This window comes from Xenopus tropicalis, chromosome 8 (genome assembly GCF_000004195.4).
Source record: "Xenopus tropicalis strain Nigerian chromosome 8, UCB_Xtro_10.0, whole genome shotgun sequence".
NCBI lineage: Eukaryota > Metazoa > Chordata > Amphibia > Anura > Pipidae > Xenopus > Xenopus tropicalis.
Genome location: NC_030684.2, coordinates 59,873,365 through 59,895,284, shown reverse-complemented (window position 1 = coordinate 59,895,284; position 21,920 = coordinate 59,873,365). Strand labels below are relative to the sequence as shown.

Sequence of the window (21,920 nt, the reverse complement as noted above, 5' to 3'; positions counted from 1 at the left end):
CCCATGGGCAGTAACCTGTGGCAACCAATCAAATTGTTGCATTCATTGTTCTACATGCAACTGGCTGAAAAACATAATTACTGTTTGGTTGCTGCAGGTTACTGCCCATGGGCAAATTTGCCCAGTGTTGATAAATGAGCTCCACTAGTATGTTTTACCTACTAATATTCCAAACTGTATTTGCTGAACTGATGTACAGCCAGACTGTGTTATGCTTTGGGACAGGGATATCAGACCAGCAGTTTGCCAAATCTGGAGGATGTTAGGAGTTAGACCCCTTCTGGCGAGTCTCAAGTAGGATATTCTTGTCTTCTCTTGATTTTAGCAGTGGAATCTTCATTGTGTGTCTTACTGGGGATTCTGTTGTAGTGTAGCCACAGTTTGAAGAACTTTGTTTTACATCTATGTATTCTGTAGTTTACCTTAATGTCTTAAATGAACTATGCCCTAAACAAATCAGGGAAAGCTGTCACTACAATTTTCCCTAGTGAAACACTTTTCACACACGTTTAGCCAACGTTTATAAAAATATCCTTTTTGCTTGAGTTTTATATAAAGTTCTGTTAATTTGTAAACATTCCATGTGATTTATTTTGACTTTCCAGATGTTTGTCACAATGTGGTCCGATTGCTTTTGTACATATATTAAATATAAATGTCGATAGAGGAAACATGCATGGCATCAACCCCAGCCTTAATGAACATATTTGAAAAAAGGTAAAATGCCATGTTGTGGGTTTTACAGATATGCAGTTTATACTGGAAATGTTTACACATGGTGCATCTGATGATGTATAATGTGTCCCTTGATCTGACCCATTATAGAACTTATGATGTATAAAATGTGTTTTTTCAGCACTCTGAGGGATCAAATATTTATAGAAATCCTTCCCCCCTCAGCAGTCAGTGAATGAATACTTGTTATAGTTTGTATAAGTGATAGACTTCTTTGGTGCTCCAGCTTTTGCTGATCCACAGCTTCCCATGTCTTTCTGGTTGGTGGGGCATGTAGTATACACTACTTGTGTTTGCTTATTCTAGGTTTGAAACTGTGACGGTAATCATTCCAGCATGCTTCTTCTATTGATTTTGACCAGTCATTAAAATATGAGCAAATCTATAAAGCTGGAGATGTACAACTAGATTAGATGGTATGATCTGGCCACAAGTTGATGGCCAAATTGCTTTGATTGGTCAACCAGCATGAGGTGCAGCCAACTGGTTTTGAAGTGTTACTAAAATATTTATAAAGCTGGAGGCTCAGGGCAAATGTGTTGATTTGCCAATCATGATACAGTGTCCATATATTGTCGAGGTTGGCCTACAGTAGGGCTTTAGGATGATACAATGATTGTTCCAAAGATGCATAATTTTTTTCCCAATAAAGTTTGTAAACCAGAATATATAATTTTGCATAATAAAAGCAAATCTAATTCTAAATCAGTGCTTCAGTACTCTATTCCCCTTCTCCAAAGACTCCAGTTACCACAATGCCTTGAACGATCTGTGATTAAAAGACCTGTAAAAAAGGGGCAATCACAGTTGTATACGGGCAGCCAAATCTAGCAGTGTGAAATGTATTTTTTCTTTTGTGAAGGCCACCAATACAACTTATGAATACGTGGAAGATGAACTCTGTTTTGGGAGACAAAACCTATGAATGGTAGATAGAGACACTTCCTCCAACAACCAATAACTGTTTAATCAGTCGATATTTGTAATTAATGGATAATAAAACCCCTGTATGAAACTTCATATGCAGAGGCATTCCTCCCAATCTGTACCACTTATGTGCAGCAGTACAGTCCCTCTCCTACTGAGTTTTTTTGCTGCTTGACCTCTCGCAGGCATTGGTTGCTGAGCAGGAGTATGCACAGAGGTGACAACTGCAAAATGTACTGTGCCTTTGTGTTGTAATGACGTACAGGGCAGCAGGGCTGAATTGGGGCGAGTCAGTGGTGCAGTATTGGAGGGGGGAGCCTCTGCAGGGGACTGAGACTGTGTAACTGGTTTAGAATTTATTTTTATTTTATCATGCAAAATGTAATGTTGACTTTGCAACACCTTTAATATTTCTGTTAGACAAATACCCTGGAAATCTTCCATCTGCATCTGTATGAAAGAGTATCCATTTATCTAGTCTTGCCCATCCTTTTTAGCGTTAAGCCTACGGTATGCAGGTACAATTGGTAAATACCTTTATAACCTCTAAATGGCAGTGCAAACTTGTGTTACACCTGTATTATGATTTCAACATATTCCTTATAGTTGTGTATAAGAAATAATGCTTTGTCACAAAGACATTACATCTGTAATCTATAGCAAGGAATAAGGCCATTTGCCTTAATGCAGACCACCTATTACTAAATATTGTCTTTGCTTTGTCTAAAACCAACACACTTGTATTATAGCAAATAATTATCCTTTTAATATGGCTACAGAGAAGGCTGCTTTTAATGATCTTTATCTGGGCCTACAGACTGGTTATTGTGCTTGGGATTGGCTTGGCCAGGAAAAGCAGAGGTGATAAAATGCTCCTAAAGTGCCATAGCCCTTAATTATATCAAGGTATGCAAACTATTTTTTATGTTGCTGTGTGGCCTTTCTCTCAAGTGAATCTTTTATTTCAGCATTTGTCCTGCCTATTTTGGTTTGGTACAGGAATCTTATGGAGATGTGTGAGGGACAAGTATAGTGTTGAAAGAAATCTAGAAAAAACAGTGTATCAGCCTTTTGGGTCATTATACAGTTTGGAATATGACTTCATCTTTTCTCAACAGAAAGTCAAAGCTATGCTGAATGTTGCTTTATCCCCAGTAAGCCTACCTGTGTGTTCAAGGGACTGTAGGAGTGACCTTGTCTGTCTTCTTCTAACAGCATTAAATGTAGCAAAATAAATGGTGGCTTGTGTATCCCAAATGAAAAGGAAAGTATCACATGAAAACTACATTTAAATGGGGGAGGGGGAACACTGTTCACCCTTGCTGGAGCAGCATTGAACAAAAATGTCAGTTGTAGCAACACTAAAGTTCCTGGTATTTGTTTAGTTGGCACTAAGTGCAGTGTTCTGCAGAAGGGTGTCCCCTGCTTAAGCCATAAGCCAAATGCCAAGCTAGGCATCCTGTGCTGGAAGGAAGTGGCTAAGGTGCCCCCCTCTCACCACAAACAAGTGCTGCAGCCATTCAGATAGATTTGTTTCCACAGTTCAAGACTCTGCCCTCAAACATTCAAAAGCAAGTCCGATTAATTCATTTATATTACTATAAAACCATTGTAATGGGGTAGAATTTAAGTACTAAATCAACTAGTAGCTAGTATTTGTGTACATTCTACATCTATAATGTCTTACTGGATTAGGAACACTAACTTGGCTTTTTTATATTCCACCCCTTGCTCACTTCCTTCCATGTAATGCCCCTCTTTTTCATTGGTATTATGTTTATTTAGGAACCCTTTCTTGGCACTGATACTTTACTTTTCATGAGATGGGAAAACACACAAAGTGTGGATTTATTTTCTTGTTTTTTTCTCTTCTGCCATAAGCTTTCATTTGCAGCCCACCCCATTCCTGGACACAATAAGGGTCTGGTTCCCTTGGAAAACATTCAGCTAGAACAGCATTTTTTTCCTGCATAAAAGTCAGTTTTTTTGTCTTAATCTGTTATCCTATACAGTTTAGTCTAACACTTCCCCTATATGCTACTGACCAAATTATTGTACCTTGCAAAAAATGTGTATTTTTATTTAATGGTATTGTGTATAAACATGCACTTTCGTTTGAACTTCTTTACCTGGTATTTTTTTTCCATAATGAAGGAATTAAACTATTTATTTGCCTGTGGTCATTTTATTCAGTTCCCTGCATTGTTGCTTACTTGTAAAAATGGGAAATGAAAAGAGCTTTCCATCTGGTGTATCAAATGAACTTCAAGCTTTATTATTACAGAATATCAATACAGCATGATACGAATATGTACATTTGCAGTAGGCCTTTCAGGATAATATGTTATTTCAAAGAATGAAAGAATAGATGTGGGGGGTCTATCTACTAAAGGCTAATATGAAATGATGTTCTCTAAAATTATTAGCCTTTATACAGTGCCAATATCACCTGGTGTTACTTTTTACAAAAAATAGTTTTTTATTAGTCGATTACTTATGTACAAATTATGTTTTTACTCCTGTCCATATTGTAGGGTTAAGCCTGACATACACAGCACAATTTTAACTGCCTGAGGCAGCAGCTTCTTTGGCTTTGTATTGGCCCAAAACAATGGACTATCCAAACAGTATCTGCTGTTGTGCTGGTCTTGCTGTGTTTGGCTAGTTTATTTAAAAATAATAAAGTTAATATGCTAATGATAGTTGAGACCTCTATACTGGAACTGAAAGTATGGAAGAAAAGTGTGCAAGGCAGGAATCACTATTACTGCAACCTGCAATTTTGCTATTTAGAAACATATTTTAACTTAATTAGCCTTGCCAGTGCATGCTTATTCTTTGAGTGGCACTAAAACATAGCAAATTAGTGATACCTCAAGTGGAATAACTTCTGAAAGCACATATTTATCTATGTACAGACCTCTTTATCTCTTACATGTCAGGACTCCTTTAGAGTGAGGCCACACTAGTCGTGCAGCCCACTTCTCTCTGCCTGCCTTTTGTATGCAGACGTAGAGAAGCAGATTGGCTCCTGTCTTGCTAAACTGACAGGCATGCATTTTTGGGCTGATCTCCACTCAGTGTAGCATCACTCAGGCCAGCGCTGTGCCTGTCAGTTCAGCAACACACAGAAGCATATAAGAGTGGATCCACTTCTCTCCACCTGCCTACAAAATGTAGGCAGAGAGAAGCTGACTGTGTCGCCTCTTTGGGCCTCCAGGTTTAAGGGTATTGTACACTGGAAGGTTCTCAGCATCTTGCTGCTTTTATGGTATTGCAGCTCGCTGCCATATTTCCAACAAATAATACAACTACTGCACCGGCAGAATCGGCCCCACCCCTGGCATCCGCCTTCTACAATGACTGCACCTAGGGCCGGGGGTTGGTTGCAGGAAAAGGCTGATACCAGCAGAGATGGCATTGCTGGTTGCATAGAAACTCAGCTCTAGCTGTCTGCTCATATTTTTTCTCCTAACCTCCTCTCTTGAGTTCAGCTTAATCATTATAGTGCTTAAACAAAGCAGAAAGTTGTATCAAAGACCGTTCTTCCTATGTGAGCCTGCATTCTTGATTACATTTATGCTGAATAAAAGCCTTTGGCCACTGGGTGAAAGCTGCTATTTGTTATAGGAAAATGTGATGGTGCTGGCGAACAGATGGGATATATGAAGTACAAATAATGCCATTTGGGTGGGGGAGATGTGCCCAACTGATATACATTGTAGGAAAATGTTCTTTAAGGTCAGGACATTGAGTTGGGCATTCCAGAACATTCACTTTATTCTTTTTTTTTTTTTAACCGTTCTTTGGTAGAACGACTTGTGTGTTTAGGATTGTCATCCCATTGATTGAAAATACCAGACTCTGAGTTCACCTTCAAATTAATCCTAAGGAAGTTTTGTTTAACTAGGTTTTCTTAATATACTTTTAGGACTTTAGAAAACCAGATGTTGTTTTAGGTCACATTCATATAGAAAATTTTAAAGGTTTCACAAACTTTCGAGAACAACTGTGTATATAAATATGTGTATTGTGCATGCTTTCCTGTTTGGCAGCACTGAAAAGATTTGTCATTGATACCCAATGCAATCTTTTTATTTATTTATTTTAAATAGTGTCTGTAATTAGCTGCAGGTTAAATGATGAGTCCTCCAGTTCCTATTGATGCTCCCTTTGGCTGCTCAATAGAAACAAGTTACTTAATATTTCAGCTTCTCACACCAGTGTAAGCTTTACAGACCAGACACCCATTTTACCTGAAGAAAACTGCACAGTTGTGGGTGCAGTTAAGGTTATATAAATATTAAACAAAAAAAGTATGTGAAAACTAAGCGACCAAAGTCTGCACAATAACAAGATAAATTTATAAAAATAGAGCAGGAGCATGGCAGAGAATTGGTTGTTAATCCAATGAAAGTATTCCACTTATCAACCCAGATGTAATACAGATAAGGCAATAGCTCCAGAAAATTGTTGTGCCTTGATAACTAGGGCATATAATGGAAAGCCCTATAAAACTTAGACTTTCTTTGTAAATGGTGGTAATGGTGCATTTCTCCAAGACACAAAGTGAAAGTTTTATCACCAGAAAAGCACCAGCCTTATGTTCTTCGCTTATTAGTTAATGAATAACAGCATCCCAAGCAATTTGGCTTGATCCAAAGAGATGATAGTACCAACAGAGCAGGATCTACAGATCGTCAGCCTTCCGTACAGGTTGTATCTCCAGCTATAGACTGTTCAGTCACTGCATGTTTCACCTCAGTGGATTCAACCAAGCAAAGGTTTTTAATGTCTTCATCTATGCTGATTATCTCATTATCATCCCGGCTGTTCTCTAGATTCTCTGAGCCTTCATAGCAGCCAGAGTCACGGGGAATGTGAATACTGTGCTCCATAGAACTTGTGTCTGTCATGCCTTCAGTTTCACTGCCAGCTACAATAAAAAAAAAAATGAATAAGTAGTTGTTTGGACACAGCAAAAAAAAAAAAATGCTTTTTTACAGTGAACTAAATATAGCTCTTTTTAGACAATGTAAATGCTTTATGCATTCATTATCATATGGTCATAAAACATCTAAAGGTTATAAGTTACAATGCCAGGCAGTAAAATGTGTAATATGCATTTGCACAACACACGGTCAATACAAATCATACAAGTTATGAGTGTGTTTGTCTAAGCAGCAGTAGAGTTTAGAGTGATATTACTTCTTTAGAAAAAGGTGTTAAGCTCTCCATGTATGCACAGAAATGTCATATGCGTGTACTGATTCCGCCCAAAGGATTGACTGAGTGGCCAAACAAAAGCTGCAAGTGCTTGCATGGCTATTCTTCCACAAAGTAGTCTGTAATTTGCTATCCACATGCATTGATCACTTGGGACATTGAGCCAAATGTGAACTACCTCAGTGCCTATGCGCCCAGCATTAAGATACATTAGGGATGCACTGAATCCATCATTTTTTGGATTTGGACAGAATGCTGAACTAAATACAAACTCTAATTCGCATGTTTAGATTTGTGAAAAATAAAAACTTGCATCAATTGCGAAGAAATGGGGGTTGCATTCAGTTGTCCTGGACTTTAAATCTTGAACAAAGCATACTTTGTACCATCACCCTTAATGTAGAAGGCCCTGATTTATTATCCATTAGAGCGGTTCTCTTTCTGCTTTACTAAACATTATACATTTTTAGATACAAATTCAAGTATTCTGCTTTTTTTTTTTTTTTTTTTTAAGTGACCCTCTTATTAGTAATTAGTCAAGATTGCCTGGTCTTTATTTTCTACTTCGCATAAATACTGTATAGCATGATGGTTTTCTTGAAAAATACATACTGTAACAGATTTATTTCTTACCCCATCTTGAGAGTTGGGAAACAGAAACTATAGACACACCCTAAGCAACTAAAGTCATAGCCCTGTGAACACCCACATGTAATATACAGGTACTATACACAGTACTAAATTACTATAATTACTATCCCACCATCCCAGTATTAAAGTGCATAGTTGAAAGCACAGGTGGATGTTCAGCCAACACAATGCCCATCAGGTAGGGGTAGAATGGAAATAGAGAGCAGCCCTCTGCTGTGGGATCCAAAGGCAAAATATGTGATTGCCCTAATGACTGCCTCCCAGTTTACTCTTGTTTAAATGACAAAAGCCCATTAAGTATTCCTCGAAATGAATAATTCAGGGGGGAAATGGACTGTCTCAGTTATTTCCCATACGAAAGCCAGTTGGTTTACCATCTTAGAACATAAACTCTTGAAAATGGTACAAAACAAAGTCTGTTATATAAGTTATCCTAGCAATATTTTCTGAAAAATTGAGAGACTTCCATTAGGTTTACTGTCCTTAATGGGCATAAATATCTGTGCCTTCGAAATTATATTGCAGTTATAAATGAATTGCATTATATACATAAACAGAAATCTTAAAAGTTTTAACAATCGTACTGTCATAATCCAGCAGGAATTCAGCAGCTGTGAGAAGCTTGACCCTGTGCTGAGGATCTGTGATATTTAACTCAATCAGGTGATTTTCACTCAGGTCCTTGAAATCCTCTATTGTCTCATATCCATTCAATAGGAGGGTTGGAATATGTTCCTGCAAAGAAACAAAAGCACAGTGGACTAAAAGGAGATTTTTTTTTAATTTGTGAAAAAATACCTGCTGTTGGTTATGTTAATCACATTAAAAAATATATACTTGTAGCTCTAGTTTTTCATCATACAAAGCACCAACACCCAGAGCACTGTAAGGTCGGTTTGGGAGCTTGGGTTACAGAATGTGGAAAGCAACCTGAAGTGCAGGGAAATTAGGGCCTCTAATAATTTTAACAAATTATGTAAATCTTTAACCTTCAGCCATTACTGATTTTTGCTGCATTTTGTTAGGATTTTGTAGAATGGGCAGGTCTTTTATAAATGCTCAAATATTTTATTATAAGTAGTAGTACTAGTAGCAGTTTTCTAATTTACCAAGAACAGTTAGGGGCAGATTTACTAATCCACGAATCCGAAAAATCGTATTGGAAATGAAAATTTTGCGACTTTTTCGGCGCCCTCATAATTTTTCGTATTTGTGGCGACTTTTTCAGTGTCGTGATTTTTTCGTATTGCGTGATATTAAACGCCAGAAAAACCAATCCATTTTTTCCCCACGGCAATGAAAAAGTCGTGGAAAATATACGAAAAAGTCGCGATGACGACGGAAAAATTGCAAAAATACCGATCATTACGAAAATTTATGAATGTAGCGCAATGTGGAAAAAATTCAGATACAAATCATAATGTGTTTACCCTCATTGCAGCATTTCTCTTCCATCAAAAAATGATATTTTGACTCCACAAAATCCCAGTATAAAATGACAATGTGACTCCTAGCAACACCTAACATAAAATAACACTGTGGCCTTCAACATAGAACTGCATTGTGAATCCCACACCACCACCAGCATAATAAAAAAAAACATGCTGTGGGTCACAGGTTGCACTGCCATTTTATGCTGGGGTATACTAGAATGCCCAGGTCCAAAATTAACACTAAATCCCTTGGGCCTCAAGTTACACCTCTGGAAATTAACTCAGCAAAAAGTTGGGGTAAGATCTAACCTGCATGTTAATGCGTTCCAGCAGCTCCTGTACAGTCTTAGGCTTCTGTCGTTTGCTCCTTACTTTAGTCCTAGTCTTTGTCTTTTTGGGGGTTTCAGTTTCTTCCGGCACAAGGTCAACATAGATGAATTTAAAACTTCCTATCTTGTTTCTTAGCATGCCTGTCCAGGTACCAACAGGTGGCTTTTCAATGATATCAATGATGTCTCCTTTCTGTAAATAAATACTAGTTATAGCACAGCTGTTTGGATTTATTGCACACCCAGTGGGTAATCACTCATCAAATTAAACCTGGCAGTGGAGGATGCAGTACAGATATAGAAAAGCAATTGTCCACTGAATCCTAATTGTCCACAGAAAACCCTTCACCAGTAACACCTGAGGAGATTTCTGGAACCAAGGGTGCTGGCCACAGTTTCTTTGGATTTGCAACAAAATGCAATTTTTCACAGACTGTTGGTTCAAGTTAGGGAACAAAATATATGAAATAGAAGAAAAACTGATTTCTGCATGAGATAGCAGTATTTAATTTCTTTAGTTGTTCCCTACCAAATGGCACAGAAGGGTCCTGTTCTATGGCCCTGGCTCATGAATACTTCATAGGGCTTTAGACTACAGTGTGTTTAGAGAGGCGAATTACAAACATTGCATTCCAACTAATGAAAATTGGCATAGTCTTACTTTGAGTTTGAGAGAATCCCCATCATATGGACTTGGTATGAAGTCTGTATGAACTTTAGCTTTTCCACAGAATGGCCCATTATATGGAGGAGGGAGGTTTTCCAGGTTAATGCTGTCTCGGTTGTTGATCATAAATGAAGGACTGAACACCTCACTGCCTGTAAGGAGAATGCTAACAATGTTTAAAAGGGCACAACAGTATTTATTTTTAGGCACATTTGTTAAGAATGTAATATGGTCTACTTCTGCCAGATTTATTCCATAGGAACATCTACAAAATTATGCATTTTGGGTATCAAAGCAGTCTGAGCAGGCAAACCTGCATTATTGAGCTTGTATAAGCAATGCAATTAAAAATATTTGATTTTTATAAACAGGCATTAGTGATACAGGTGTACGATCTATTATCCAGAATGCTTGAGACCTGGAGTTTTTCCTTTAAGGGGTCTATGTGTAATTTTCATCTTTATATCTTATGTCTACTAACATTATAGCGTTAAATACATCCAATAGGATCGCTTTACCACCATTATGGATTCATACAGATTAGTTATCATTTAGTGCAAGGTACTGTTCTTTTATTACAGAGAATATAGTAATCATTTTAAAAAGTTAGAATCATTTGCTTAAAATAGACTCTATTGGAGATGGCCTTCCTGTAGTTTTGAACTTTTTGGATAATAGGTTTCCAGAGAAGCTGAATATTGCTATGTATTCTATATATAGAGGCTGTCTTAAAAAAATAAAACCAACAAGTTTTCTGTCTCTCCTCACCAATCTTACCAAACCAATAAATCCTTCATCTTTTTTCTTCACTGCTTTATTTTGGTAATACCCAGGGTATACAGTTAAAGAGTCCTTAACTTAGCACACTGAAATTGTGAGCCAGACATTTCCTCCTAGTCAGATGCATGGAAAAATCCTGTTCATTAAAGGCACTTGTATTAACATATTCCTTGCAATTCCTTATAATTGCCCTTAGTGCCACTGCCTTCCTTCTGCCTCCTATTCCAGATTGAGCTTTACTGTGCCGACTAACACAGGGGATCCCTGGAGCTACCACCACCTCTGTACCAGGCGGTAGCTCTAGGGTTCCCACAGTGCCATGCACCTATAGGCACATTGCAGACTGCACTTTCATGACAATTGCCAGAAATCACGTTTACCAGACTTAGAAACCCCAACTCCTTTAGTCTGGTTTGGGCTGGCCCACCAGGATACTGGGAAAATCCCAGTGGTCCCTTTCCCTGTTGGGCCCTGCAACCTGCCCGCAAGCCAGAAGCCCCCAACCACCACCACTCCCCTCTCTACTTCAGCACATTCCACTGTGGAACACATGGTCATCTGTAATTTTTAACAGCTAAGTAAGTAGCATGGCGCAGTGGGAGCTGTGGTGGCTGGGATGGAGTGGTGAGCAGCAGTTGCTGAGTGGTGGGCCCTTGAGTCAAGTACCAGTGAGCCCCCAGGTACCGCAGTCCAACTCAATCCTAGCAACTGCAACAACACTGGAATTCTACATTTTGGGTAAAAAACATGTGGATTTCTTTGCTAAATAGGTATTTCTCCATATTCTTTCCACACAGCTTCTCTTGTACAAGCTCTCAGTGCAAACCTAAACCCTCAAATAAATATATATATATATATATACACACATATACAGTATGTAAGTTAAAAAATGTTGTATATATAAATATTATTTAAGATTCTTCACCAACTATCTGCTCAGACCAAATGGAAAAATGTTCTGTTCACAAGGAATAGAAATCACTATAGTGATAATTGCTGGTGCTGTTTCTTTTTGTAATAACACAGCACAATAAAAGATGCATATTTCACTCTTTGAACTCACCACTAGAGGTTTGTCGGCTAACGGGTGAGTGTAGATTTTCCTCAGGATCGGATGATTTCCTATGCATTCCATCAATGCTTCCATCAGTTGATATTGGAGAGCTTGGACCTGTTGGTTCTCCCTGCACAAATGCCAGAAAAGAGATACAGTTATCTGTATAGCATGATGGCCAGCTATGGCTGCAACCTTCTGGGCATGTGCAACCACATAGGTGCCACTAGTGCACTGTATACACAGCATTCCTCCAGCAGTACTCACTTGACACCAGGGGTAGGTTAAGCTACTAACCTGGATAGACAGAACTGTGTCATCATTGTGATTTGCCTCCCCCTTAACCACTTCAACACTACACTTAATCTGTTCCATGTGCCTCGATTCTTAGTGGAGCATGTATGTCAGATAATAGGAAAGTCAATAGGAAGTCACCAAAAGTGACTTATCTGCCCACATGCCCCAAATCAGCACAAATTCTGATTATCATAGACAAATGTTAATTGGTTAGAAAAATTAACCACTGTCTGGAACCTGTCCATGTGTTTCTGGGCAAGCAGATTTCTGATCCAATATTTGGAAATAGATGGAAATATGGATTCAAGCAGATTCTGACGTACATATATCCATCCAGCTAGTGACCTCATCAGTATGTGTAGTAATCACTGTCCAAGCAAATCTCATGTGGGATCCACCAAAGGGTCAATTGTTCCTATTTGACCAATTAGCTCATCTAGACAGCTCAGGGGATATCTTTGTAATAAAATCTGAATAAACTGTTGTCTTTTGTAAAGAAGGTGAAAACTCTTAAAGGGAATCCAAAATTTTTGCTGCAATATTGCACTTCTTTATGTAGTTCCACATAGCTTTAGCTGACATAGTGATTGTTCCAGGGTTCTGCCAAATAGCAAACACATTGTTTTAAACAGGACTCTAAAGAGGCTTTATAACAGTGATCCCCAACCAGTTGCTTGTGAGAATTGTGTTGCTCCCCAACCCCTTGGATGTTGCTCCCAGTGACCTCAAAGCAGGTGCTTATTTTTTAATTCTTGGCTTGAAGGCAAGTTTTGGTTAAATATAAACCCAGAGTACTGCCAAGCTGAATCTCCTATAGGCTGCCATATAGGGGCTTCCAAATAGCCAATCACAGCCCTTATTTGGCACCTCCTAGAAGCATTTTCATGCTTGGTATCCCCCCCCCCCCGCTTTGTATGAACTCTAGTTGTACTGTAATTTTTTTTATATAGGAATTCATCATTACAGAAATATCTATCATATTCATGAGTGGGAGGCCAATATAAAAGGTGCAGTTTCCCTTTAAGAGAACAAAGAAAGAATTACAGGAAGTGGTGCCCTAATCTGTTCTTACTATTTCATGAGCCATTGCTTTCATAACCTCCTTTCCCATTTTCCTGTTCATTGTGCGGGAAATGACAGCTCTCCATTTCTTACTGAGCTTGCCTGAGCTTTGTTTATTCTCATCTGCCGTTACTCCAGCTTCATCTTCAGGAATCTGCAGAAAGAACAGTGGCAATGAGCAATGTTCAGTTCAGTTATAGAAAATATAAGAGAGAGGTATATAAATTTAAAAAACAGAACATCTTTAGGAATAGTTTTTTTCACTTATAAAGCTGCTTTCCTGATCTTATACATCATTTCATCACACACCTTAATGTAATAGCAGTTTTTTATTTCTTAATTAGAGGAGGAGCTCAAGCAGACACTTGTTTTTGTAACCTTGTCTAGTTTGTCCATCAGTATGTGCCAATCATTGAGCAACACATTGAAAAATCAGACTGACACGGAACTTGGCGTGTGAGTGTTTCACTTTTGCTTGCTTGTAATAATTGTGATATGTTTTGTTTTGTTTTTCGGCCCTGAGCACTCCAGAATGCTGTACAATGGAATAGAGGGGCCTGTTCAAATCAACGTTTTAATTGGCATTTACTATTTAGCATCCCTGTACTGCCTATTCCTAGCTTGCAACTTAAAAGGTTACCTGGTTGTCAGGGTTTCTGTTGATGGCAACAGAACAGATTGACTTTGAGCCTTTGGTTTTATTGCTATCATTATTTTTTTTTACTCTACTAGTTATCTTTCATTCTGACTTTCACCCTGCTGCTTGGTTGAACTGGAATATGTCCTAGAATATGGGTGACCCCATGACACCTGGATGTACATGAAAAGTTCCAAAAACAGGCAGGCTGCATGAGTGAGCTCTCATTGAAATGAACATTAATCCCGTATTCTATTGACCATTCCCAGGGTCACTGGCACTTGCAGAGTTATAGGAATAGTAGCACCAAAGTAATTAGAATATTATGTACTGTTACCCTGCATTTGTAAGGCTGATGCCACATGGCACTGAAACTCGGCCTGTGGAAAAACACAAGACAAGGATCAGCCCCTATGCTGGCATCAGCCTCCTACCTTGTCTGCACCCGGAACCATTGTGCCAGCCCAGGTGCAGGCATATGCAGCAGATACACAAGAATGTTGCAGAATTAAGGAACTCACATCATTTTCCAGATTAAATTCCTTTTCACTCACGACAGGTGAACTTGGCTTCGACTTTCCAAAATCCTTGAAGCTACTGGAACGCTGCAGCTGGAAGCGAGTAACAATATCATTAATAAGACCAGTCAATGTGTGCAGTGTTCATGATTAAAGACAATTGTTCCATTGTCACAGGTGAATGTATTTAATGTTTTGGAAGGGCTAATGGTCACAGCTCCAGGTATATACAAATATTCATTTGTGATAAGCACTGAAAGAAACAGTTCCTGTTATTCTGTTTCTATATTTGATATTAATATGTTTGTTTGTAATGTACCTACTAAGATGCTTTGAGTTTTGCTATATTACCTATCTACCCAAGTTACTTTCTAGTCTAGTCAACTATACCCAGACTAACCCTTAATCTGCATAGATTATACAAGAATGCAGACCCAGTTCATTTTTTCACATACTGCACAACAGACCATTCACTTGACCTGTTTACTACAGACAATTGCATTTATCATGACTGTGAAAATCAACTATCTGTCATATTAGGTCTATAGAATCTATGTCTATACTCATAAATACCTGTATGCTTATAGTCACCATTTCTGTAGCAATAATTGGCTCATTTAGTTAAACCTGGCTATGATGCAACAGTGCAATAACCCAGAGCAACCAATCAGATATTTGATTTATGTCTTCTACGCCAGGAGGCTAAATACAGTTAATTTGTTGAAAAGGTTACTTGAGCCTGTTATCCCTACTTGCACATGAAGACTAGAACTACACAATAAGGGGCAACTTTGTAGAATTTAAAAATGAAGAATCCAAAGGGAATCCTAGTAGCTGCACTACACTTTCATGACTGTCAGGAAAGTATTCTAATAAGCAGACACATTTATAGTATATGTGTATTTTTAAAAGCAGAGCATGATACAGAAATTGTTATATATGTAAGTATAATTTTTTTTCAAAAAATATAATATTTTTATTATGAGAATGGCCATAAGCCTGACCCTCTCTCTCTCTTGCCACAATGATAGTATGTAAATATGAGTTAATTGGCAGAGCATATTTCATATGGCATTGAATAGGCAAAGCACGTTTCTTATCTGCTGGAAAAAAACTATATATAGATTGCTCCAGTAAGCAGTTTTAAAGGGCAGAGGGAAATGATTCTATATAAAGTTAACAAAATGTGTCAACTCTTCACAAATGATACTGTTTTATAAAAGATGGCATCTTTATTCAAATATAGAATATAACAATGTCTATATAAAGCAGGGTTTCTAAGAAAAAGCACAAAAGAACACATACAGCTCTATGTAGGATTAGGATGGAGTAACAAAGTAAGGGCTAGCTAATATAAAAATCAATTATCCTTCCTACTACCTGTAAGTAAGAAGACTGTGTATACGTTACAATTTATAATGGATTTATTCAACTGTCCCCAATTTCCTTTTTTAATCTTCGTGAACCCTGCGTTCTTTCTCCATGCAGCCCATGTTCTGTGCCCTCTCTAAGTGCCAGGTACTGGTTTGCATGCACATTAACTACCCCTATGCAGGGCACTGCATATACTGTATACTATGGCTTAAATGTGTCATAGGGAGGCTATGCTGGAGGAACACACAAGGTAAGTAAGGGTTCACAGGGTAGCAATTGTCAAAAGTTTTGCATTGTCTGTTACCAGATTATTATATATTAATAACACTCATTAAAAAGTAATAATTCAAGCAATTCAGGAATCACATTCCTTTCACAACTTTTGAAAAATGTCAGTACAGTACTGCTTAACTCAAAAAAGATATGTTTAATAATATTATAATACAATGCAGTAATTGTATTTTTTGTAACTTCTGAAGAATTGACTTACAGTTTACTTTGCTTTATGATTGCTCATTCTGTCTGATTGTTTCAATTCAGAGTAAAAGGGAGTGTGTCAACCATATTTAACTTTTACTATACAAACAGGAAAAGCAATAAAGATTGACATTAAACTACTATCCCCCAAATCCAAATTCTAAATGCAATGATGCATAAGAGAGCAGGCATCATGGAGCCCTTACCTGCACTACCAGTTTTCAAGAGATGTGTTCTACACACCTGTTTTTCGTTTTTTATCATCCTCTGCATACAAATTAATAAAGATAATATGTCTTCTGAGGTGCTATGGATGAAGTCTTTTGTTTTAATTTGAAGAACAAACAGGTCCCTAAGTTTGTTCCTAGCACACAGATATGTATGTAGGGGCATATTTCTTATACTGTGTAAAAAACGGCGAGAAAATTCGCCACACATAACCAGGCTTTGCCGTGTAAAAACCGGCATAAAATCTGCGTAATTTTTTTACGTAAAATAATGGCGTAAAATCTGGCGTTCAGACAGCGATAATCTTTGTTTATTTTACACAGTTTTTTTGCCGTTTTTTTTCTGCGAATTTGTTTTACACCACATAATAAATATGCACCCCAGTGTATACACTATACTTCCTTGGGTCAATAAATGAACAAGTGGTTGCACTAGTACTAGGACCTGTATTATATATATAGTGCTGTAAATATGACTGTGTATACCTTAAAAATCTAACTTTTGTTTCATATGCAATTGACAATTGGATTCAGGCTATGAAATATATCCATTGTATTTGAATAGCATAGTGAAAAGTCTACCAAATGCAGTATTTCAGTACAGAGCTTCACAATGATTAGAAATTGTGTAGTCACTATATTAAAAGTTTACGTAGGTAATCAGTAAACCAAACAATATCAGTTTGAGTATATGTTTTTACACACCACCAAATCTGCCCCCACATGGTTATCACTTCCTCATCTAGGATTTACATACGAACATTTCATAGCACACAGGCTTGCAACATATAGATTTGTGTCACCAGTAAATGAGTTTGAAGTTCCTGAAAGTGCAGTATAATACTATTTTATACTATGATGACAAAATCCTCTTCTCGTAATTATTTTAAAATGATAAATTCCTCTTCCATGTATAGCATTGCTACATATTATATTATTGTCATTATATTTTCTGTACATTAGACCTGAGCATAGTACCCTGTTACTTGACCCCACCTGTCGGAGTGGGTCAAGGAGGGTCCACATTGCTAATTCAGAGTGTGCTATTACAGAGTCGGCTTTTGCTCACGCCTGAAAAAATAATTAGTAACGCTGGCCAGGGAAACAGATTCATGATAGGGAATCTGTGTGAGGATACAAACCTCTTGCCTTTACACAAGACATAGAACAATGAGGTAACTGTATCATGCCATTCAGTAGTGGGTAGAGTGTTTTTCTGCCTTCTGTGCTAGATTGCTATTGGCATGCCATCAATGAAATAGAATGCTATTTATTGGTGATCTTTGCAAGTATTAACTAGAAGTGCAGCATCAGGCAACAAAACCAAGCAGTTACTGATGCCAGACTGTGGTAAGAGAAAGCACAATAAATAATTCATAGAGATTTGGATATATAAATGCACTTTACTCTCAAAACAAAAGTTAATTTTATTTTAACCACTGTATTTTGTGCTTATGGGGCTGCAGCACCCCTTTGCCCAATCAAATATGGTAGTTATATCATTCTCTCCATGCCCACCTTAAGTCTGGCTTGACACCTTAAGGAGGTGGCTAGATGTACAGGCTAATCTGCCCAATTAATGCATCCAGTGGCTGATACCCATCAGTGTAGCAGTGATGCACAGAAGGCCCAGCATAATAGTCCGTTTCTCTAAACTAATACCCCCACTTCTTCCCTGCAACCCAGGAAAACAGGAGTGCCACAAAAATGCCATAACTTTAGTTCCATTAATGAGTCTGATGGCACATTTCTCCATTTATTTGTATTCAATTCCAAAATAGAAACATAAACAATAAACGAAGAAGTGGATCAATGCTGAACACCTTTATCTGAAGCACATTCTTACAACATGATGGAAACATTGTTCTGTTTGCAGCATTGTTTTACATGTGGTTTCTTTGTGTTTTTCGTGCAGAAAAGATCTCACTTTGGGCAGGATGCAAAAACCTCACATTCTCTGAAAGTAGATACAGTGTTGAGATATGCACATTAACCCATTTGTTCTTGTCGGGAGAATGCGTAAATGTCTGCAAGAGGAAAATCTGACAGGAAATGAATTCACACCTGACTAGCTGACAGGAAGTTACCATTTGACTGTAAAAAAAGACAAGTAAATGAGAACTGGGAAAGACAAAAATATTCACAACTACCCCTTTTTTCAGAAAATATTGTATCCCCATTATCTCATGCGAGGTGGGCATTCCTGCAATAATTGCTCTTGCCCCTACTGGGTTGGATACCACTGAGAATTATCACAGCTGCTGGAACACTCAGCCAATAACAACAAGTAACCCTCCCTCCAATCAATTCTGCAGCTTAATAAACAATTCATATCTCATTAAAACAAGGCATCTTCCCCTGTGATGATGTTAAAGGGCACATTCAGAATGATACAAGCTTACGTGCAAAGTGCTCACCACTGCTTCTTAAATGACAGTGTAGTGCCTATCCACTAAATATGTAAAACAGCTCTCTATTTTGCATCTGGTTTCAATGGTTGCAACATCCTTTGTTGTACCACATCATGACTTCCCTAGTTCCTACATTTATTTCCTGGTATTGTGTCCTAGAAAAAGTGTCATACAAAGGGGCACATTTATGAAATAGTGAACAGACAGTACACCAGAGGAGAACTCTAAGACACACAGAGCTACTAGTAGCAGCTACTTGTCATGGCTACAAAATTAGACAATGCAGATCATTTACTGATAACTGCCTCTATGTGTGTTTTAGCAGAGGCAATTCTCAGTATTGTCTATGGCAGGGTATTTTCGGGGGTTTAGTAGCCGTGACAAGTAGCTGCTACTAAGTAGCTCCGCGTGTCTTTACCCTAAAATTTAAGTACAAGTATACAGAGCCATGGAGTTCTGCCCTGAATTGTAATAAACTTTATGTACAAGGTAAATGGGAGATATCATCCAGTTGAGCAGCATATTGTCTGGTGCATTGCAAAATACAGTTTTGTAGTTCAATAACCTCTAGCCTGCCAAAAGGGAGCCATAACTGGACTTCTGCCATAAAATAACTTTTTTTCTAGAATATTCTTTTTGCCCAAAAAGATTATTTTTTTTCTTCAAGACAGCCAAACAAAACAACAGCTCTGTTTCTCTGACCTGGTTATTCTACATGTCCAGTTTGTGGGCCACCTTTTGTGGTAATACTTCCTGTTCAAATATTATACTTTATTTCCACCATGCTAATTCCTTGAAAGGACACATCACACATAATTTGACATGTCAGTAAGCTGGTCTAGATATTCTGCATGCAATAGATATACGGTAAAAAGGAACAGCATACAGTGAATGTATTGTATGAATGAATTGTATGTTCTACATGAAACCACTGAGTATATTACATATTTTGCATACGCAGTAGTCTTGTATTTAGTAGTGCTTTTATATAACATGTAAACTCCTGTTCATACATACAGTACATGCTTCTATTTTTGCAGAAATCTTTTTTGGTGCCATGCTGTGTCCAGGCTGTCAGGAGATGTTTTTGGCATTGCTTATATTAGCAAATGTCACTTTTCTAACGCTTGAGGGCTTCTGACTATATAAGATTATCTCTATAACTGGGAGCAAAGTGAATGTTCACAGAGATTAATATGTGTCTTGTTACAAACTCTTCTGATTCATCACTATCAACTAGTAAGGGTTGTATCACTTGGTATCAAAATATCAGACCAATTTGGTGGAACTGACTAAACCACAGAGTAAGATAATGAATACCAAATAAGTATCTGAGTAATGCATGTTCTTCCCCACATCAATAACTTGTTTATTCCTAATTGGTTTAAAACTTTGGCACCATGTAGAGCTAATGTCATTCTGCTATTATTTATGGTATAAAATTATGTTTGGGATACAGCTGAATTGTAGCACTTTGCAGGATTTGGATTTGACTGAATCCTAAGTGTTCAGCTGAATTGAATCAAACCTCTATTTGATATTAAAGCTCTTATCAACTGAATGCAACAATGTTCTTTTCAAGATGATGGCCTTTTTTTTTTTACTTTTCTTCAATTTAAATATGTAAATTAGGATTCAGTTTGGTATTTCACTGAATCTTTTGTTGAGGACTCAAATTATGGATTTGTTGCATTCCTTGTATGAAAGGTTTCATAAGTTAAGGGTGAAAAGACTATGTAACCATAGATATACACCACTGACAATATAATATTTATACTGACCGTCTGAACCAGAAAACATTGTTGACCATTTCCACAGATAATCCAATATAATTGCTTCAGTAGAATGATCAACTGTATTAAATGTTATTAAATAGGGATGATGTTTTGTAGCTATCTAAAGCAAATGCTTCATCGATCTGTATAACAGGAAGGAACACTCTGTGCACACATCACAAATTGCAGTACATTTAAATGCCCGGTTACATATTTTAGATGCACAATGATAGTCTGTATCTGTACCTTCAGCAGTTGAAAATATAGGCACGCACACTAATGTATGTTTACTTGGCAAGATGGCCAAATGATCTAAACTTTGCCCAGTTTGCTAACAGACTTGGTTATGGTTTTATATGGTCATGGAACTCCTTGCAGACTTCTGCTAGTTGTTTGAATTACAGTAAGAGCTAAACTATCCCCTCAGTAATATATGGTTTAAAAATGAATTCAGTCAGTCAGCCAGTCTTTATGATATTATGGATATAAGGGTGCAGGAAATGGGAGCTATACTATACTCTTCAGTACAGGGTAGGTATGAAATAGGAAAGGTTGAAATAGAATTTCCATGGGTTTTCAATGCCTTATATTAAAGAGAGGCTATAGCCAACCAAACTGTCCCAAGTTAATATGAGTATATATACATGTGAGCTGCTGTAACAGCAAAATCTCATTCAGTCAGTCTCATCATGTACTCAGCAATTGATTTCAGAGATATTATTTGCACAATAAGTCCTACCTTCTTTTTATGGTTAGGGTCCTTTTCTGATGCATTAGATGGCTTCCGTCGCAACATCTCTCTTATCTCTGGGCTTCAGTATACAGACTACACATTCAGACTGGCAATTTTCACTAAAACTTGTCTTTCAGTTCAAAAGGAGAGAACTTACAGGAAGCCAGGTCACATGACCTGCCCAAAATGCAGTTCTGGCTCGTTGTTGCAGCAGAACTTGATGACAGAGGACCTGTGAATAAGGAAGGAAACCACAGCATCAGACTGCAGCTGAACTCCCTAGAGACAATTTCAGAGTTAGTCAGTTCTGAGGGGGCATGCAGTCTCATTCCTGCCAACTGCATTAACCCCTTGATGACCCAGCACATATACCTATATATTACACTGGCAATATCATTGTAATGAAATGGCTTCAGAAATACTATTGCACTCCCCTGGAAACCTGACTCCTTAAATGACCCTCCAGTAAACAACCAGACCATAACCTGTAGGAATGGATAGTGAATGAAGTGAATAAAATATACCATGTCTTTTTAAACATAAAAATGCTAAAGCTAGGGAATATTTAGTGCAGAGGGAAAGTTTATAAGTTTTTTTCCGAGATGGG

The 21,920-nt window shown here is 37.7% G+C and overlaps 2 protein-coding genes across 2 annotated transcripts in view; one reads left to right on the top strand and one right to left on the bottom strand.

The window, feature by feature from the left end:
- zdhhc9 (zinc finger DHHC-type containing 9) overlaps nucleotides 1–3,850 on the top strand; it is a 54,464-nt gene extending 50,614 nt beyond the window's left edge. The window contains 1 exon segment of the mRNA NM_001102692.1: nucleotides 113–3,850. The gene's annotated coding sequence lies outside the window, so the exon portion shown is untranslated.
- A 1,893-nt stretch (nucleotides 3,851–5,743) lies between these two features.
- Nucleotides 5,744–21,380, bottom strand: sash3 (SAM and SH3 domain containing 3). Its single transcript, NM_001016498.2, is given in 8 exon segments — nucleotides 5,744–6,598; nucleotides 8,124–8,274; nucleotides 9,282–9,494; nucleotides 9,963–10,120; nucleotides 11,812–11,932; nucleotides 13,172–13,315; nucleotides 14,320–14,409; nucleotides 21,320–21,380. Coding segments are annotated over 8 exon segments (1,170 nt in total). The 5' UTR covers nucleotides 21,377–21,380; the 3' UTR covers nucleotides 5,744–6,362.
- Nucleotides 21,381–21,920: the final 540 nt, after the last annotated feature.